Consider the following 18,010-nt stretch of genomic DNA (forward strand, 5'->3'; position numbering starts at 1 on the left):
GGTGGTGCAGAGCCACGCGCACCCCACGCCGCCCGCCGTGCCCGTGCAGGGCCAGCAGCAGTTCCAGAGGCTCAAGGTAACGCCAAGCAGTGCTGCCTGAAGTAAAACAACCCTTCCCTCAATCCTCGGCCAACTGGAGGTCTTATTTTCTGTCCCGTTCGCCTCCCTGCAAAGCCAAGCGGTGACCTCCGAGAAGGTTTCTTAGATGCTTCTCCTGTTTGGAAGTCTATTGAATGCAGAAATGGGTTTCTCTTACTGCTGAAACCTTGTTGTTTCGAACACTGTAATAACCATAAATTGGACTTGGCTAGGGAAGGATTTGGGGCAGGAAAGAAAAGGAAAAAAAGTGTTGCTCAGAATATTTGGATGAATGGGTTAAATCGCCAAAACATTTGGTGCTTTTCTGAACACATGGCATATGTGGGTGGTTGTGTGGGTGTAATTTGGGAGTAAGGAAGGCTCTATTCTTGGATTACGTGCTGTAAAATCCTTAAACAAAGGGAAAAGTCCACCAAAAATAACCCCTTTAAGTAGCTGCATTTGGAGAAGGCACATATATGCCAACTGATGCCTGTTTCCTAGTCTCTTCCAAACACAGCGTGAGTCTCTTCCAGTTTTGGTGGAACCACCATCCCCCTTTGCTGGATGTGGGACACTTGGTTCTGGAGTTGTCTGAAAACAGTTTCAAAATGACTGGTTCTTTCTCCCAGTGAAACCCATGGAAAATCCTTTGCTAATGCAAGGTTGGGGCTGTACGTGATAGTCTTTCTTGCTCTGCTGTCATTTAATTCCAGGCAAAAGAGAGGGCTGTGCGTGGCTCTTGCAGCTGCTGAGCGTGTGGCCTGGCTGTTGGAGGCACAGGGACCCAGAGCTCTCGCTGTAGGCTGTGGCTCTTCTTTCAGAACCTCTGAAAAGTGGCTGTTGGTACACGAGAGGTTCGTAAACCTCTTGCTGCTTGAGGTGTAAAACAATTTACCGCCCACAGTTGCCATTTTCAAAACCCTTCTACGTCGAACTGCAGTGTCTGGTTTTGTGAGGAGTGCAAGTGTGTACCTGGCAGGCTCTGCTACACTGAATATGTCATCTCCACTTTCTGCTTATTCTTAGACTTCCATAATAATTTCCACATATGAATGCAGGAAAAATACTCAGTCTAGTTCTGTTTATCCTAGCAGTCACTTCAGTGATGGTAAATTTGGAGTATGTTTTTTTTTTCTCTGAGTAATTCTGCTGATCTCTGTTGCTTTTTTTTGGGTTTTTTTTTTTCCTTTTTCTCTCTTTTTGATACAGTTTTATCTTGTTGGCCAGGAGTGGGGAGTGAGTACCTCTTATTCAAACAGTGCTGGTAGTACACTAACCAGGCTCATGAGCTTTTTGCTCCTCCTTAATTCCCTGCCCAGGCTCAGGGCTAACAGCTGTGTTTTCAAATAGTGTGTGTTTTGCAGAACAATGGGAGGTGAAATCAAATCTGCTGTGCTAATATAACCACTCTGGTTCATTTCCAGGTGGAGGATGCATTGTCTTACCTGGACCAGGTGAAGCTGCAGTTTGGTAGCCAACCACAGGTCTACAATGACTTCTTGGATATTATGAAGGAATTTAAATCTCAAAGGTAACAAGCTGCTTTTTGCTTCTTTGAAAGGAGGTGTGTATGGGCATGGAGCACAGGGCAGGAGCTAAATTCTGTCCTGTGAAAGCAGTTGTGAGCTTTATTTTTCTGAAAATTAAATGCATCCCTTCATTTATGCTAAATCTCTGCTTAGAGTGGCAGTTCACAAGTTCAGCCTTGACAGCTGATTCATCTGCCTGTCTGGTTGCCTGCCCATTAATAATGGTCAGACTTGGGACTAGATCTCATAGATACAAAATGCTGTCTGGGCTGATAAAATAATGCTCATGTCACTCTTGACTTCAGCAGAGAGTTCATAGGAGTCAGTTTTGTGTTGTTTCATAGGTTAGAGGTGATGAGGAAAAATCTAATGGAAAATTCTCATTTGGGGAACTTTGTCCCACTGAAAGGCCCCAAAGAATCCTGACATTGTGATCTTCTTCCTTCCTCAGCATCGACACTCCGGGAGTGATCAGTCGAGTTTCACAGCTCTTCAAGGGCCACCCAGACTTGATCATGGGTTTCAACACCTTCTTGCCCCCTGGTTACAAGATTGAGGTGCAGACCAACGATATGGTGAATGTGACCACCCCAGGGCAGGTTCACCAGATCCCCACTCATGGCCTGCAGCCACAGCCTCAGCCTCAGCCGCCGCATCCGTCGCAGCCTTCGGCGCAGTCGACCCCAACACCAGCACAGCCGGCGCCGCAGCCCACCCCTGCCAAAATCAGCAAGGTGAGAGCCCTTGGGGGACCTGCCCTGATAGCACAGCCATCCTGCTGCCTCCAGCTGGAGCTGGTGTGGCCTAGAGAGTGAAAAATTAACTTCCGTGCTGCTTTTCCGTGGTATTTGCGACCCTTCGTGTGTTCTGCTCCTGGGTTAGTTTCTTGTTTTCAAACTTCAAGGTGCAATGCTGGTTAATTTGACAGCAATTCAAATAAGCTTTCCCAAAACATGAAGGGTTTGGAAAGGTCTTGATGCTGTCAGTGGGGATCTGAGGGTTGCTCAGAGCATCTGGTAAATGGTACACGTGTTATTCAGGGAGTGATCCAGCAACCCTAGGAAAAAGGTTTCTAGTTAAAGCACCAGGCACACACTGACTGCCTGTGTTTGTGTGTTCCTAGTTGAAGCACGAGGCACACACTGACTGCCTGTGTTTGTGTGTGTTATCTTAGAATAACCAAAGCCCCAAGAAATTGCCCATGAAACTGAGGCTGTGATAAAGATGTTCCTCTTGGTGTGAAAGCTTGTGTGTGTGGTTTCAAAGGCTTGGGGCAATGAAGCCTTTGGGAGACTTTGTTATTTGGTGGATTCTGAATTGCTTGAAGTCTTGTTTTCAGGTTGGATGCTTTCGGTAAGAGTTTGGTTCAGCCATCAGCTGGGTGGGTGCAGGAGTTACTGGCAACATCTGAGGTGCAAGAGCTCAGGCAAGATGACCATGATGTTGCTTGTAGGTATTGCTTGGTGTGCCTGAAACTGAAACCTCTCAGGAACAAAGGGAATTCCATTCTGGTTTAGGTGTAATCCAGATGCTACTGTCCAAGGGATGTATTTTATGTGACTGGAAACAGAATAGGATAATAAGTGTGCAAGGAGTTTACTCTAGGTAAAACATCATGTGTTTTAGCCTCAAAATGTGGAAAGATTTGAGAGCCTTAGGGAGGGAAAGAATCCCCAGAGTTTCAAGGGTTAATCCCTAGACTGTAGAGTTAGTTAACAATGGGCTGGAAGAAGTAAAAAAAAAAAAGGAATATGCAGTTAGAAAGCAGCAGGATTAAAAGTGAGGCAATTGGCTGATCTCTGGGCAAACATTGGTGGGACATGAAACCTCCTGTTCAGAAACGGCAAACAAAAACATGCTGAAAGGTTTGCAGAGCTGGAAGCTGCCAAGCTAAAGCATTCCGGAATGAACTCACCTGTGCCAGATTTCAGGGACTTCTTCCCAAGAAGTAGTACATGGTCTCAGTTTCTTCATTAGGACCACAGGATAAGTGGTTTTCTCCCCATCAGCCTGCAAAAAGTTGCTGAAACTTTAAAATCTACCTGAGGGACAGGTTAGGTGATGAGGTGAGTGAGACAGGACTTTGTTCCAGGACACTTCTGGCAGTCCTGAAAACTCTGTAATACCAGTTTTTAAATTTAAAAGATGAGAGGAATAAGTACTTCCATTTCCATTTACAATTGCCACCTCAGGACGAAATGTTCCACTGGCTGTTCAGTGTCCATTAAGAGTATTCCAAAGGATTAGTCTGAGAGCCTTATCTGCCTGCTCTTTGCTTCAAGAAATTCTGGTTTTCCCTTGCTGTTATCTTGATGCATCCCAGAATTCTGCACTAGGGGCAAGACAGTTTGCAGTGTTGGAGCAAGCCATACCTATGCATTTTGGCTCTGTTAAGTTTATGAGGTAGTTTGTGTCTCTTGTCGGGTGTCAGTCCAAAGCAATTAGCAGGGAAAATCAACTTGACAACAGTAACTTGCACAGTTTGGCTTCCTGATGTGGTTTAGTCTCTGCTGACCCACTAAATATTTATCTGTCCGTAAGTGGATTCAAAGTGCCTTTATCTCAAACAGAAAGGAGTCTGCTGGTTTCTGACACAGCTTCTCTTGCTCTCAGCCATCGCAGTTGCAGGCACATACTCCTGCCAGCCAGCAAACCCCTCCGATTCCGCCGTACGCGTCGCCGCGCTCGCCGCCGGTCCAACCTCACACGCCTGTGACAATCTCTCTGGGCACCACACCATCCCTGCAGAACAATCAGCCCGTGGAGTTTAATCATGCCATCAACTATGTCAACAAGATCAAGAATCGGTTCCAGGGACAGCCAGACATCTACAAAGCCTTCCTGGAGATCCTCCATACGTATCAGGTGGGTGTTAACGACACGGGTTGGAGTCTGTGTGTGGTTATTTCTCTTGCCTTGCCTCGGGGAGGTAACTGTGCTTGTTTAAGACTTGCATTTGGGTCTTCTGCAGTGGCCAGCAACTAGTCCTAACATCACAGACTGGTTTGGGTTGGAAGGGACCTTAAGGGTCATCCAGTTTGAACCCCTGCCATGGGCCAGGATGCCTTCCACCAGTGTTCCAGGCCAGGTTGGATGGACCTCTGAGCAACCTGGGCTAGGGGAGGGTGTCCCTGTCCATGGCAGGGGGTTGGAACTGGATGATCTGTAAAGGTCCCTTCCAGCCCAAACCATTCTGTGACTGATTTTGTGTGGAACTCAGTCCTAGTGATCTCATGGCTTTGTCTCCAAACAAGCTGTTAAGTAATACAACTGCAGAGAAGGTAGAATCAGTTGCTTGGTTGCTCCAAGTCCTGTCCAACCTGGTCTTGAATTCTGCTTGAACTGAGCAGAACTTCTGCAAATTAAAAATTAATTGATCTGAGTCCATCATCTCTGGGCAGCTTATTCAGTGCTCAGTGACTGCACAGGAAAGTTCTTCCTCATGTTCAGGTGGAACTTCCTGTGCATGAGTTTTTGCTGTTCCCTCTTGTTTTATTGGTTTCCACCACTGAGAAGAGTCTGATCCATCATATTGGCATTCCCCATTCATGTACTTGAATGCCACCAAGGGTTTGTTTGTTTTTACCATGTCGCTTCAATAGTTTGGGCATCCTTTCTTCTGACCCTTGTCCCCTTTTCCTCTGGCAGAAGGAGCAGCGTAATGCCAAGGAGGCAGGAGGGAATTACACGCCGGCGCTGACGGAGCAGGAGGTGTACGCGCAGGTCGCTCGTCTCTTCAAGAACCAGGAGGATCTGCTCTCGGAGTTTGGACAGTTCCTGCCTGATGCCAACAGCTCTGTGGTGAGTAGTGGTGGGGATAGGCTGAAATACCTAGAGAAAACTGTTCTGTATGTAGCCAAAATTCAGAAAAATGTGCTTGTGTTGTTTGTTTCTTGGGTATATTTTTGGGAGTGATTTTTTTTTTTCCTGAGTGTGGGAATGGGGTTAGGGAGATAACTTGTCTTTTAAAGAACTTGTATTTTGAGTACAATCCCTTTGCCTACAAAGGGCTGTTCTAAGACTGTAACTACAGTAAAATACATAGGGCTTGGAGGAGCTCAGACCCTACCTGGATCACTGCCTCCAACTCTGGGGTCCCCAGCACAGAGGAAGGGCATTGACCTCTTGGTGTGAGTCCAGAAGAGGCCACCAAGATGGTCAGAGGGATGGAGCACCTCTGCTATGGGCAAAGGCTGAGAAGATTGGGATTGTTCAGCCTGGAGAAGGGAAGGCTTTAGGGGTCACCTAATCGTGGCCTTGCAGTACCTGAAGAGAGCTTACAAGAATTATGGAGAGGGACTATGTATGGAGAGGGACATGGGCATGGAGTGACAGGACAAGGGGGAATGGCTTCCAACTGAGTATGTTCAGGTTAGATAGCAGGGAAAAATCCTTCCCTGTGAGGGTGGTGAAGTACTGGCACAGGTTGCCCAGAGAAGTTGTGGCTGCCTCATCCCTGGCAGTGTTCAAGGCTGGGTTTGATGGAGCTCCGAGCAACCTGGGCTAGTGGAAGGTGTCCCTGCTCATGGCAGGGGATTGGAAATGGATAATCCTTAAGGTCCCTTCCACCCCAAACCGTTCTGTGACTCTGTGATTTTGTGTGGAACTCAGCCCTAACGGTCTCATGGCTTTGTCTCTAAACAAGCTATTAAGTAAGACAACTGCAGAGAAGGTGGAATCAGTCAGGAATGATCATGGTGGCACAGTGAAGAAGCCACAGCTCAACAACAAGCAACAGAGACCCAACCAGAACGGCTGTCAGATCCGGCGGCACTCGGGGACTGGGGCAACCCCTCCAGTGAAGGTAAGAGCCTGTGCTGCTCCATCAGCAGCCCTGGATGTCCCAGGAGGTGGTGGCAGAGCACGATGTGTTTTCCAAGTCCTTGTGATTTTTGTGGCTTAGGTTGCTTGACTTTAAAGGAAGCTTTTGAACTCCTTGTTTTCGAGCACAAGGGTCTGATTTCTGCACACTGGTGGTGCTATCTGTGCCTGAGGGTGGGAATAGTTACTTTACTGGCTTGGGAAAACAGGGATTTCCCCACTTCATTAGGAATACCTAGTTTTATTAGCAGTGTTTGACGAGAGGGAGTTGTGGGTTGTGGAGCCAAAACTCTGAGTAAAGCCACAAATCCATCTGTCCAAAATTTTTAGCCACGTCCCTAAGGCACGTGGGAAAAGGATAAGCTGAGGGGAAGATAAAGGTGTGCCTGAAAGCTTTGTTGTAGTAGAACTTGGAGCAGATGCAGTGGAATCATGTTTGCTCATCTTTCCTGTGATAAACCTTGTAATACAATGATGAATGATTATTCTCTCAGCAGAATTTGCCCTTTTCAAATGACGCACGATTTGTGAGAGTGAAGCTTTGTAGTGTGGCAAAAATTGTCCTGTGACCAGGTGGCTTCGTTTTTGTGCACAAAGGATAAGTTTGCCTGCTTTATTTGAAGGCAGTGTATCTTGCTTTGTGGTGAAAAGTACTAGCCAGCATAGCTGTTTCATTTAAATCCAGTGATTTGCATCCCCTTCTGCCCTTTCTCTTCCTCTTCAAATCAAGGGCAGCAAAGTAAAACCCGTTTTGGAGGCAGCTCTCAGTTTGCTGAGGATGGAGAGACTGCAGTGCTGGTGTGGGGAAAATAAAGGATCTTGCAGTGGAATGCAAGAGAGAAAAAGAAATGATAATTTTAGGGAGATGAAAGACTTGGAGAACCGGGTGAGTGATAGGAAAAAACATTTCTTCTGGGAGTTTTGCAAACTAGTTGGAAAAATGAGAGATGGTGGAGTGTGATTGTTTCAATCCCCTAGTTACAGAAAAGGGTGCAGCAAGTGTATGACAAATATCTGGAGTTTTAGGCTACTTGTTAACCTTTAATAAATGAACTTGTGGCACACATTTTAATGGAAAGTCCCTTCCAAAAAAAGCCACCTTTCTTTTAGGGGAAAGCATATGGTGGGGTCAGGAATCTGACACCCTTGTGTGATGGATACTCAAGTCATGGCAACTTGCTGAACACCTCTTTTGTTGGTTTTTTCTTTCAACAGAAGAAACCAAAGCTACTTGGTTTGAAAGACCAGTCTTTGGCAGAAGCCAGCAAACATGGTGTGGGGACAGAATCTCTCTTCTTTGAGAAGGTGAGAGGTGGGATGCAGCTCTTGCTTGTCAGTGATGAATGTCCTTCGTGTATGTGAAGTGTGGGATTTGCGCCACCCTGATCACATTTCTCAGCTTGACCTCAGATGTATCCTGCAGCCTCTAACTCAGAGCCATTCACATTATTTTAGAAATAGTGATTATTTTATGTATGTCCTTGCCCCAGAGCACCTTCTCCACCTTTCCACCCACTGCTGCTGCAGTTTATTGCAGGAATGGGAGTATTTTCCTGTAACCCACACCCCAAATCATTTTCCCCCTTATGAACATCCCATCCAGGCCATGATGTGCATGGCTTGTCTTGCTGTGTTGGCACAGCTTGTACCCATCCACAACCAGCTGCCTGCAGTGCAGGAACTCAGTTTATGGAGAGCTAATTCACATTTACATTGGGTTGGGCTCCCCCCCCTCCCCATTCTCGAGATTAATCTCATTAATTGCACAGTTGTTACCTGTTGCTGGTTTACCACACAGAACAAGTGAAGGAAATGTAAGATGTTTCCAAGTGGTACTTTGGTGTCTTCCCTAAGATGTCCATAGATTTCTGGATGGTTCAGAGGGGAATATATAATGAATTTAAACCAATCCTTCCAAGTGATATTCATACCTCAATGACAGTCTTGGTTGCTCCCTGCTGATGTGGTGAATTTTGCAGCATGCTGGGGACCAGCTAATGGTAACTGGGAACCAGTTTATTGCTTGGAGGATGCGTAGGTGTTAACATGAGTAAACCTAGAAATCCCTGCTGTGGAATTAGAGCTGTAATGATGAATATCTTAGCTGTGATAGGTCTCAGTATGATGCATAGATCCAACTGTTCTCATGGGAAAGGTAATGGTGTTGGGATGAATAGTTTGGGTTCCTCATTCTGGGAAGGTCAGGGTTACAGGAGCAGGATTGTCTGTGGTAACCCAAGCTGTCAGCAGGCAGAGGGTGGAGCTAGGTTACTCAGGGTGCAGGTCTTGTACCCTGCTCCCTGCTTGGAATATTCTCTGGAGTTTAAAGGCAGCCTGAGTGGCTTTGTGGTGCTGCAGTTACCACTGATGGTGTCCACAATTCCAGCATTTCATAATCCATCCATTAGAGGGTCCTTTGAAGGATTTCATTCTTCACTTGTGACTCCTTCCTCAGAGTAATGCCCCAGTGCTGATGTTGCAGAGGATCCCCAGCACAGGGATGGCTCCTGCTGGTACCTGTTTGTCAGGCCTTGTGTCCAGGGCAAGTTCCCTCTGCTCAGCTCACTTGGAGATCAGTGGGAAGCACAGTGTCAAATCCAGGTCTCCTGGGGCTCCCCCTGCTTGATCTCACCCTGACAGCTTCTCTTTTCTTCTTAAGGTCCGCAAAGCTCTGCGCAGCACAGAGGCCTACGAGAACTTCCTGCGCTGCCTGGTTATTTTCAACCAGGAGGTGATCTCCAGGGCTGAGCTCGTGCAGCTGGTTTCTCCATTCCTGGGGTAAGTGTACCCTGTTTCCTTACACAAGGCAAGAAGCTTCATCTTCTTAGTCTGTTTTGGTTGTGGAGCCAGGCAAGAAACATTAAACTTCATGGTCTTCTGTGCTGCCCTTTCCTTATTCCAGAGAGAAGAGGGATTCCCAGCTGTGTCTTGACAGCAGCGTGTAAGACTAGTGCTGGTGTTGCTTACTGTGTTTCTTCATTTTCCTGAAGAGCAAACAATTATTTAAGAGTTTGTTATTGCAGTTTCTTACTCTGAAATCACAGATTATTGCATTTGAGATAAGATTAACTGTCTAATTACATAGGAAGTTCCCTCCCTAAAAAAACCAGAGTGCTGATATAAATTCACTAAAGTTTCCACTGAGTTTCGAAAAAGCAGATGAAATCTGTTGAGGAGCCAAAAGTGATAGAGAGTGATATAGTTTAAATGGGAATTATGACTTCCATGATTGCCAGTCGTGTACAGAACTCTGTTAATTGGCTAAAACCAACTGATATCCTCGCATCAACTTTGGACAGCAGGATTAATGTTCCTTATGCCTGTGAACTGGGCTCCTGATTCCAAGGGAGAAGGCAACAGCAACATAAATTGGGTTCAGGACCCCATTTCTGTAGCTACTGTGCAAAGAAAGTGCCCCAAGGAGCTTCCACTTGCTCTGTAGCTCCACTGGAATTAGTCAGGCATCAGCAGGACATTACTTTTAGCTAGGAAATGTGCAATATTTGACAAAAAAGATCTGGATTTTTCCCATCTGCTGCCTGTGCTGCTACCTGCATTGGGAGAGGTATAATACAGGGGTTTTTAATTCTGGAGTTGGACATTATCTTTTGCCATGTAATGGAAAAGCAGTGAATGAACAGTGATTCGATTAGCCTCAGCAACAGGTTCACTTCCTCCTCTCACTGGTGGTTTGCATCAGGTAAGAGGAGTTGAACAAATGCAGTATTTTAGACTAATAAATTCTTCAGGAAACTTTACAAGGTGAACTTGGGCCTTGCAGGCAAAGGCTTCTCCATGGTATGTAGTCTGGTTGAATTGATTGCTCAGCACTGAAACCTTTTGCTGTGTGGTTACAGAATCGATTTTCAGTTTCTTTTGCTGCTTTTGGAAAGGAAAGGTCTGATTTAATGTTCAAAACGTTGGCAAACAACTAGGAATCTGGCCAGAGGTTGCTATTGGGAGAGTTTGGGAGACTCAGGTGTGACTCTGCCCTGAGTGCTGTCCCTGCAGCAAAAGCTTAGGCTACTTTTCCTTGCTCATTGCTAATCCTAAAGCACCTGAGTTGCACCAAGAGAGCAGTCCACCACCTGAGCAACAACAGGTGTTTTCTTCCCATCTGGTCAGGTTCTATGGAAGCAGGATTGAGCAAAGAGGGTCTTCTCTCACCAGGCTGGTGGTTCAGAGGGTTGTGTTGGACACTGCAGCAATCACTTACAGCCTCAGCATCACAGCTCAGTGCTGTTTGATTTTTCCTTAGCTCAGTTTTTCACTTCACTCTTTTTATGTTTAGGAAATTCCCAGAATTGTTCACTTGGTTTAAAAACTTTCTGGGCTATAAAGAGTCTGTTCACATGGAGACGTATCCGAAGGAAAGGGCTACTGAGGGGATTGCCATGGAGATAGACTATGCCTCCTGCAAGAGGTTGGGCTCCAGCTACAGAGCCTTGCCCAAGAGCTACCAGCAACCCAAGTGCACTGGGAGGACTCCACTCTGTAAAGAGGTAAGGTGCTCTCAGGTGGGAATTGTGTGAGAGAGAGGAAGGCTCTTCCCAAAGGGATGGAGCAAGGGAGAGCAAAACAGAGATGGGGAGTTGATTTTGTTATCCCTGCATGGTGTTGAAAAGGTTCTTGGGGATGTCAGGGTAGATCTGATGGTGCTGGACATGGAGCTGGGCCCAGGCAGCTGCCTGCTTAGCACTGAGCCAGCACTGATCCATGCTGTTCCTGCCCCTAGGCGTGTGTGGGCACACCATCCTGGCTTGGGATCATCACAGGATGTGTTGCAGCCTGAGGTGATCACACCTGAGGTGTTCCCAATGGCACTCCTGCAAACATCTGGATCATAGCCAGAGGCTAGTGCACAGGGCAAGGCATCCTCTAGGAATGGGTTATGCTGGAAACTCTCTGGGAGTGCTGATTCCCGCATGGCTTTGATGCTTCTCCAGGGGTGTGTGTGAAAGGATTGTGTAGAGCACTGGAAAGCAGCTGGAAAAAAACTCACTAGTTATGATGCTTAACTCCTGACAAAGCTAATGCTCCTACGTTTTATTTATGTTTCATGTAGCATAACCTGAGGAAAAAACCATTCAGATTACAAATTCATACACTCCAAGTAGCAGATGACAGGACTCATTTTCTGTACAGTCCTGTTGTGATCTCAGGGACCCTTCACCAGGCAGTATGTAATTCAAGGTTACCTTTTTAATCTTACCTTTTTAACCAAGAAGGTCCTTTCCTTAACCAAAGTTACCTTTTTGCCCAAATTTCCCACTTAGTCTCTTTTCAGAGTTCTCTAGTCCAACTTTCAAAGAAAATCACGTTTCCTGCAGACATTCTCCCACATAGTCCCTCACATGCTTCTTCCTTTCTCCCTGAAACGCTGAGTTTTTAATCTAAGTCCTGACACATCTCTCCAAAACATCTTGTGTGATGCAGTTACAACCTTTTCTTCCTGCAAGAATCTAATGACTCACTTATTCAGGCTCTGGATTTATGAAACTGGGCCTGGCTTTCAGGACTGCCTGCCAAAATCCTGGTGGCTTTGCCTTTGACCTCTTTGAGGTCTTTGTTTTTTGGAGTGTTCTGTTCCTGTGTTGAAAGCTGCAGGTGCTCAGCTGCTTTACCAGGAAAGGTAATGCTGGGGTATGGATTTATATTCCCAGTTAGCCATATTTGGAGGCAGCAACCACGTCCTGTCTGACAGTCAGGTCTGCCTGATGACCACCCAGTGCTGGTGATGGTGAATCACACACACATGAGGAACCAGCTGGTTGCAGTTGACTAAGCCAAAGTAACAAAAAAAGCTCCTTTCACCTTTTTTTTTTTCCCCCTCTTCCCTTGCAAGTTTTTTCCTTCCAGCTCCACCTAATGAATTATTCAGACTACCTGGGTGTCCTGGTCCTGGGTGGTTGAGGTTGCCCTGTGAATGCTGAACTTCAGAAGGGGCACATGGTTTTTCCAGCTGGGAAATTAGATCCCCCCATCAGAAAGCTCAGCTCGGAGCTGGCCAAGTGTGACCCTCTTGGAACACTGACCAAGACTCTTGTGTCCCCTCCTCTCCCTCAAAGGTTTTGAATGACACCTGGGTCTCCTTCCCATCCTGGTCTGAAGACTCCACATTTGTGAGCTCCAAGAAGACACAGTATGAAGAGCACATCTACAGGTGTGAGGACGAGCGTTTCGAGGTAAATTGGTTTTCCTTCCTTCATGTCTCCAAAAGCTCTGTTCTGTGAGCAGTTAATGAGCTTGATGTAATTATACCTTCAGTGCTACATCTTAGAATCTCTTTTTATTGTGTCTGTCACCTGGGTTTTTTGGCATAAAAACTTGTGTTCTCTTAATGCAAGAAGCAGCAACCCTATAACCACCAAGTTGCCCACCCATGCCCCTCACCTTTCTGGGCAGAGGTCTTGGTTCACCCACTCCACATCAGATTCTTGAATGGCCAGCATGGAATTGCTGCCTCTTTTCTATTCTTCCTGCCCACATAGCACACAAGAACATGCACCCCCTGTAATCATCTGAAAAGTGATATGTTCAGGAAGTTCAGTGACTGACATCTTGACTGGAAATGGAAGTTAGCTCAGCAATTACCTGAATCTGCTCAGATTTGGCACATCTTTTTGTGGAGTAACTCTCAACTGTGTTTTATTCCCAGTTGGAAAATGTAATTTCCCAACAGTATCACTCCGGTAGCCTTTAAATTCTTATGCAGTATTATCTAGGTAGCAGAGAAAATATAATTGGATTATTTTAGAGCAGCTGAACACGGAAACTGCTCAAGTACACCTTGTTAAACAGGCACAGCTTCTTGTTTCATGTCACTTGAATGTTCTCCTCTGTGAAGTATCATGTTTTGTCTATTCAATGATGGCTAATGCACTGTTCTCTCCAGCTGGATGTTGTCTTGGAGACCAACCTGGCAACGATCCGCGTCCTTGAGGCAATCCAAAAGAAACTCTCACGTTTGTCTGCTGAGGAGCAGGCCAAATTCAGGCTGGACAACACCCTGGGGGGCACTTCGGAGGTGATCCACCGCAAGGCTCTCCAGAGGATATATGCTGACAAAGCTGCTGACATCATCGATGGGCTCCGCAAGAATCCATCCGTGGCTGTCCCCATCGTGCTGAAAAGGTACTGACTGCCCCAGCACCCTGCCCTGGGGGCTCTTCCAAAAGGTAGCACACCCTACGTGGTCCAGGTTTATGGAAAAGTAACTGATTTCTGCCCCTGGAGGGTGTGACTTCCACAGGACTGTAAATTTGCCCTGAAAGGTTGTGGCTGTCCCATCAGTGGAAGTGTTCCAGGCCAGCTTAGATGGGGCTTGGAGCAACCTGGGCTGGTGGAAGGTGTCCCTGCCCATGGCAGGGGTGGAATGATACTATCTTTAAGGTTCTTCCAACACAAACCATTCTATGAGTCCATAAAATTAAGAAGTGCACTTCTGTTCTGGTCAGTTGGTGTATTCCATAATAATCACCTGGAAAAAGGAAATTACCTTTCTGAAACAAAATCATTACAGCTCAGCTGGGAGGAGCTTTAGTTGTCTCTTCTTAAACCTTGTTTCTTTCCCAGGGTCAGCACTGTGTGTAAGATGAGGAAACTCTGCTGTGTGGATTGTCCCAGGGCTAAATGTGATCCCCTTCCAAATCCTGTGGCTGTGTGTGCCTGTGGGCTCAAATTCCCATGGCTGTGCTACCTTCATTCCCAGTTTGGTTTCTGTTTTCAACCCCTCCTTCCTCAGTCCAGAAAAGGGAGGGGATGCTGCAATTCCTTAGGGAAGCTCAAGGTGATGTGTAAGCAGGAGATACTCCTCCCTGGTCACATTTTGTCCCTGTGGGATTGTTGGTCCCATGTCTTGGTGCTCTGGAGTTGGTGGTTGCAGCCTTCCCAGGATACCTGTAAGGTCCCAGTTTTCCTACCCTGCTGCAAGAACACTCTCTTCTTGAACCAAATCAGGAGTGTTTTGCTTGCAATACTGAGTGGAAGTTCAGGAATCCATTCCCAGGACACTTAGGTGTCCATGCTTTGTTTGTCATCCAAACTAAGCTGCTCCCGTTCCACAGCTGGAGCTGCATGACTTTCTGGGGAGTTCTGAGAGACCTAGACCAGCTCTTTTGGCTTTCCTGTCTCTTTGTCCCCTCTTCCTGCTGCAGACAGAAGGGCTGCTTTGTTCCTGGGTGGTTTTACTGAGATGTGAAAGAAACCCAGAGAGTGGTTTCTTCAGAAGAGCATGTCCAGGGTGCTCCTGTAAAACTCCTTTCTGTGGGATGTCTTTCATTTACATCCATCTCATCAGGAGTTCAGCTCTTCTCAACACTCACCAGGAACCATGGACCTATATGAATCTTTCCTTCTATGCCCACCTCTTAGCTCACCCTTGTTTTCTTCATCCAAGGTTAAAGATGAAAGAGGAGGAGTGGCGAGAAGCCCAGAGAGGATTTAATAAAGTCTGGCGAGAGCAGAATGAGAAGTATTACCTGAAATCTTTGGACCACCAGGGCATTAACTTCAAGCAGAATGATACCAAGGTCCTGAGATCAAAAAGTCTCCTCAATGAGATTGAAAGCATCTATGATGAGGTAAGATGGTCACCAATAGTTTCCTTCCCTCATCCTTATGTACTTTGCTAGTGCAGTTTCAGTTCCTATTCCTCACAGCCTGATGAGGGAGGAAGTCTGTGCTGCTGGCAGAGCTTTCTGAAAGGCTCTTGGGTGGAGAGACATGATTTGGGCTGATTTTTGTGCTGTGTTTCTCCTTTGTAGAGGCAAGAGCAGGCTTCAGAAGACAATGCTGGGGTCCCCACAGGCCCACACCTCTCGCTAGCCTACGAAGACAAGCAGATCCTGGAAGATGCTGCCTCTCTCATCATCCACCACGTGAAGCGGCAGACGGGAATCCAGAAAGAGGACAAGTACAAAATCAAGCAGATCATGTATCACTTCATTCCAGACCTGCTGTTTGCTCAGCGAGGTGAACTCTCGGATGTGGAAGAGGAGGAAGAAGAAGAAATGGATGTGGACGAAGCTACTGGGGCTGCAAAAAAGCACAACGGCGTTGGGGGCAGTCCCCCCAAAACCAAGCTGATGTTCAACAACACGACGGCCCAGAAGCTGCGTGGTATGGATGAGGTCTACAACCTCTTCTACGTCAACAGCAACTGGTACATCTTCATGAGGCTGCACCAGATCCTGTGCTTGCGGCTGCTGCGGATCTGCACCCAGGCCGAGCGGCAGATCGAGGAGGAGACACGGGAACGGGAGTGGGAGAGGGAAGTGCTGGGCATAAAGCGAGACAAGAGTGACAGTCCTGCCATCCAGCTGCGACTGAAGGAGCCCAGTGAGTGACTTCTGGTGGGAGGCTGGGGGAGAAAAGTGCTGCTTTTTGCAGGTGGCAGGGTTTGTCTGGTGTCTTCAGTGCCCCTGTAAGATGGGGGGATCTCTTTTATGGTCCCTGGGCAGCACTGAATTGAGGGAGGAGATGTGGGGAATAAGGAAATTGAATAGCAGAAGGATAATGTGCAGCAGATATGTCATTTTACACTTGTGTATCTTAAATATTCTCAAGTTCCCTAACTCAAAGCTTTTCAAAGTCTTTCAGAAATATAAACCTCATGAAGGAAGCTAGGGCTAGAAAGCAAGAGATCAGGAAAATACCTGTGGCCTTAAAAAGGCTCATTTATGTCCATAAAAACCACATTTAACCCTATTCCAGTCACTCTTCAGCTTCAATGGGTCACCTGAGGACCAAAACAGTGCCGACCCTTCCTGGGAGTGGTGTGTTCATCTCTCCCCTTCTCCCCTGTCACAGTGGACATCGATGTTGAGGATTATTATCCAGCCTTCCTGGACATGGTGCGGAACCTCCTGGATGGGAACATGGACTCGTCGCAGTACGAGGACTCCCTGCGCGAGATGTTCACCATCCACGCCTACATCGCCTTCACCATGGACAAGCTGATCCAGAGCATCGTTCGGCAGGTGAGGGCCAGCAAACCCTGGAGAGCAGGAGGGATGGGGTGCAGAGAGCAGCCAGGTTGGTTGCTGCAGTGAGTGCCCAGGGTCACCTTGGGCAGGAGTGTTGTGTGCTAAACAGGGAATTCCAGAGGTAAGCAGGTAGATTCCAGGGTGGTTTTAACTCAGCTCTCACCCTGATGTGGAGACATGATAAAAGGTAATTGCTGATTTGTTTCAATATGGACAAGTCCTCCTCCTGTGTATAGAGTTCTCCCTTTGTTTTCCAGATATTTTTAGGATATAAGTATTCAGCTTCAAAGCATCTCCAGAGCTAATCTTGCATTCACTTTGGAAGAGAATTAAGTCACATTGAAGTAGTGTCTTTCCCTTTCAGCAGTGCTGTAGGAGTAGTGCATACCTTTTCTAAAAACCTGTGTCTTTTATCTGGCTGCTGGAGTAGCTCATTTTGACTGTTCAAGTCCAGTCCTTTTATTGGGCTGGTAGGAAGGATGTGTGAGCAAGGGAAAAATTCTTGGTGTGCGTTTTTTTGTAGCATAAAGAACAAAAACAGACACAAGGGGCTGGAAGTGGAATGGCTTGAAAGGCCTTTCCTCTTTCAGAAGGATAGAGCTGCCCTTCAGAAGCCCTTCAGTCCAGAGATTAACTGAATTCAAAAGACACTTGGGCAACTTTTGATTTTTACAGTTGCACAGAATAAGGATTTGATCCCAAAGCTCCCACCCCTCTCCTCAGACACAGTAGCAGCCCCTTGCTGAGGAGGGGGGATATATGTGTCACAGTGCTCTGGACCTTCCTCCCCTGCTCCTGATCAGAATGATCCCGGCCTGTAGTTTTTTTCTGAGTAGTTATACTTTACCACCTGCTAATTTTTTTGAAGATGCTATGGCTTTTTACATATTAGCAGAGATCACTTTACCACCTGCTAATTTTTTTTGAAGATACTATGGCTTTTTACATATTAGCAGAGATTATCTACAGCTGAAAGAAGCTAAACTCATGCTTTTTCAGCCTTTTTGATTTTACTTGGGCTTAAACCACACCTTGAATCCTGTGCTCAGCTCTGGGCCCCTCAGCTCAGGAGGGACATTGAGGTGCTGGAGCAGGTCCAGAGAAGAGCAACGAGGCTGGTGAAGGGACTGGAGCACAAGTGCCATGAGGAGAGGCTGAGGGAGCTGGGGGGGTTCAGCCTGGAGAAGAGGAGGCTCAGGGGAGACCTTATCACCCTCTACAACTCCCTGACAGGAGGTTGGAGTCAGGTGGGGGTTGGTCTCTTCTCCCAGGCAACCAGCAGCAGGACAAGAGGGCACAGACTCAAGCTCTGCCAGGGGAGGGTTAGGTTGGATATGAGTAAGAGATTTTTTACAAAGTGATCAGGCATTGCAATGTGCTGCCCCGGGAGGTGGTGGATTCACCATCCCTGGAGGTTTTTAAGATGAGACTGGATGTGGCACTTAGTGCCATGGTCTGGTGACCACAGTAGGGTTGGACTTGATGATCTTGGAGGTCTTTTCCAACCCAGTTGATTCTATGATTTTATGAAGCCCATGGTAACATCCTCATTTCTTTCTCTCCTGTGCTGATGGGCATGTAGCAGCTTCCCTG

The 18,010-nt window shown here is 46.8% G+C and overlaps 1 protein-coding gene across 1 annotated transcript in view; it reads left to right on the plus strand.

The window, feature by feature from the left end:
* Nucleotides 1-6: 6 nt before the first annotated feature.
* The window catches only part of SIN3A (SIN3 transcription regulator family member A), a 21,453-nt gene continuing 3,449 nt past the window's right edge, over nt 7-18,010 (plus strand). The window contains 14 exon segments of the mRNA XM_009077661.1: nt 7-76; nt 1,506-1,612; nt 2,062-2,344; nt 4,224-4,475; nt 5,259-5,411; nt 6,256-6,414; nt 7,647-7,736; nt 9,091-9,209; nt 10,723-10,948; nt 12,428-12,616; nt 13,327-13,565; nt 14,830-15,013; nt 15,197-15,770; nt 16,242-16,417. Coding sequence (XP_009075909.1) covers nt 1,590-1,612; nt 2,062-2,344; nt 4,224-4,475; nt 5,259-5,411; nt 6,256-6,414; nt 7,647-7,736; nt 9,091-9,209; nt 10,723-10,948; nt 12,428-12,616; nt 13,327-13,565; nt 14,830-15,013; nt 15,197-15,770; nt 16,242-16,417 — 2,667 coding nt within the window. The 5' untranslated portion in view covers nt 7-76; nt 1,506-1,589.

This window comes from Acanthisitta chloris, unplaced genomic scaffold, assembly GCF_000695815.1.
Source record: "Acanthisitta chloris isolate BGI_N310 unplaced genomic scaffold, ASM69581v1 scaffold25846, whole genome shotgun sequence".
Classification (NCBI taxonomy): domain Eukaryota; kingdom Metazoa; phylum Chordata; class Aves; order Passeriformes; family Acanthisittidae; genus Acanthisitta; species Acanthisitta chloris.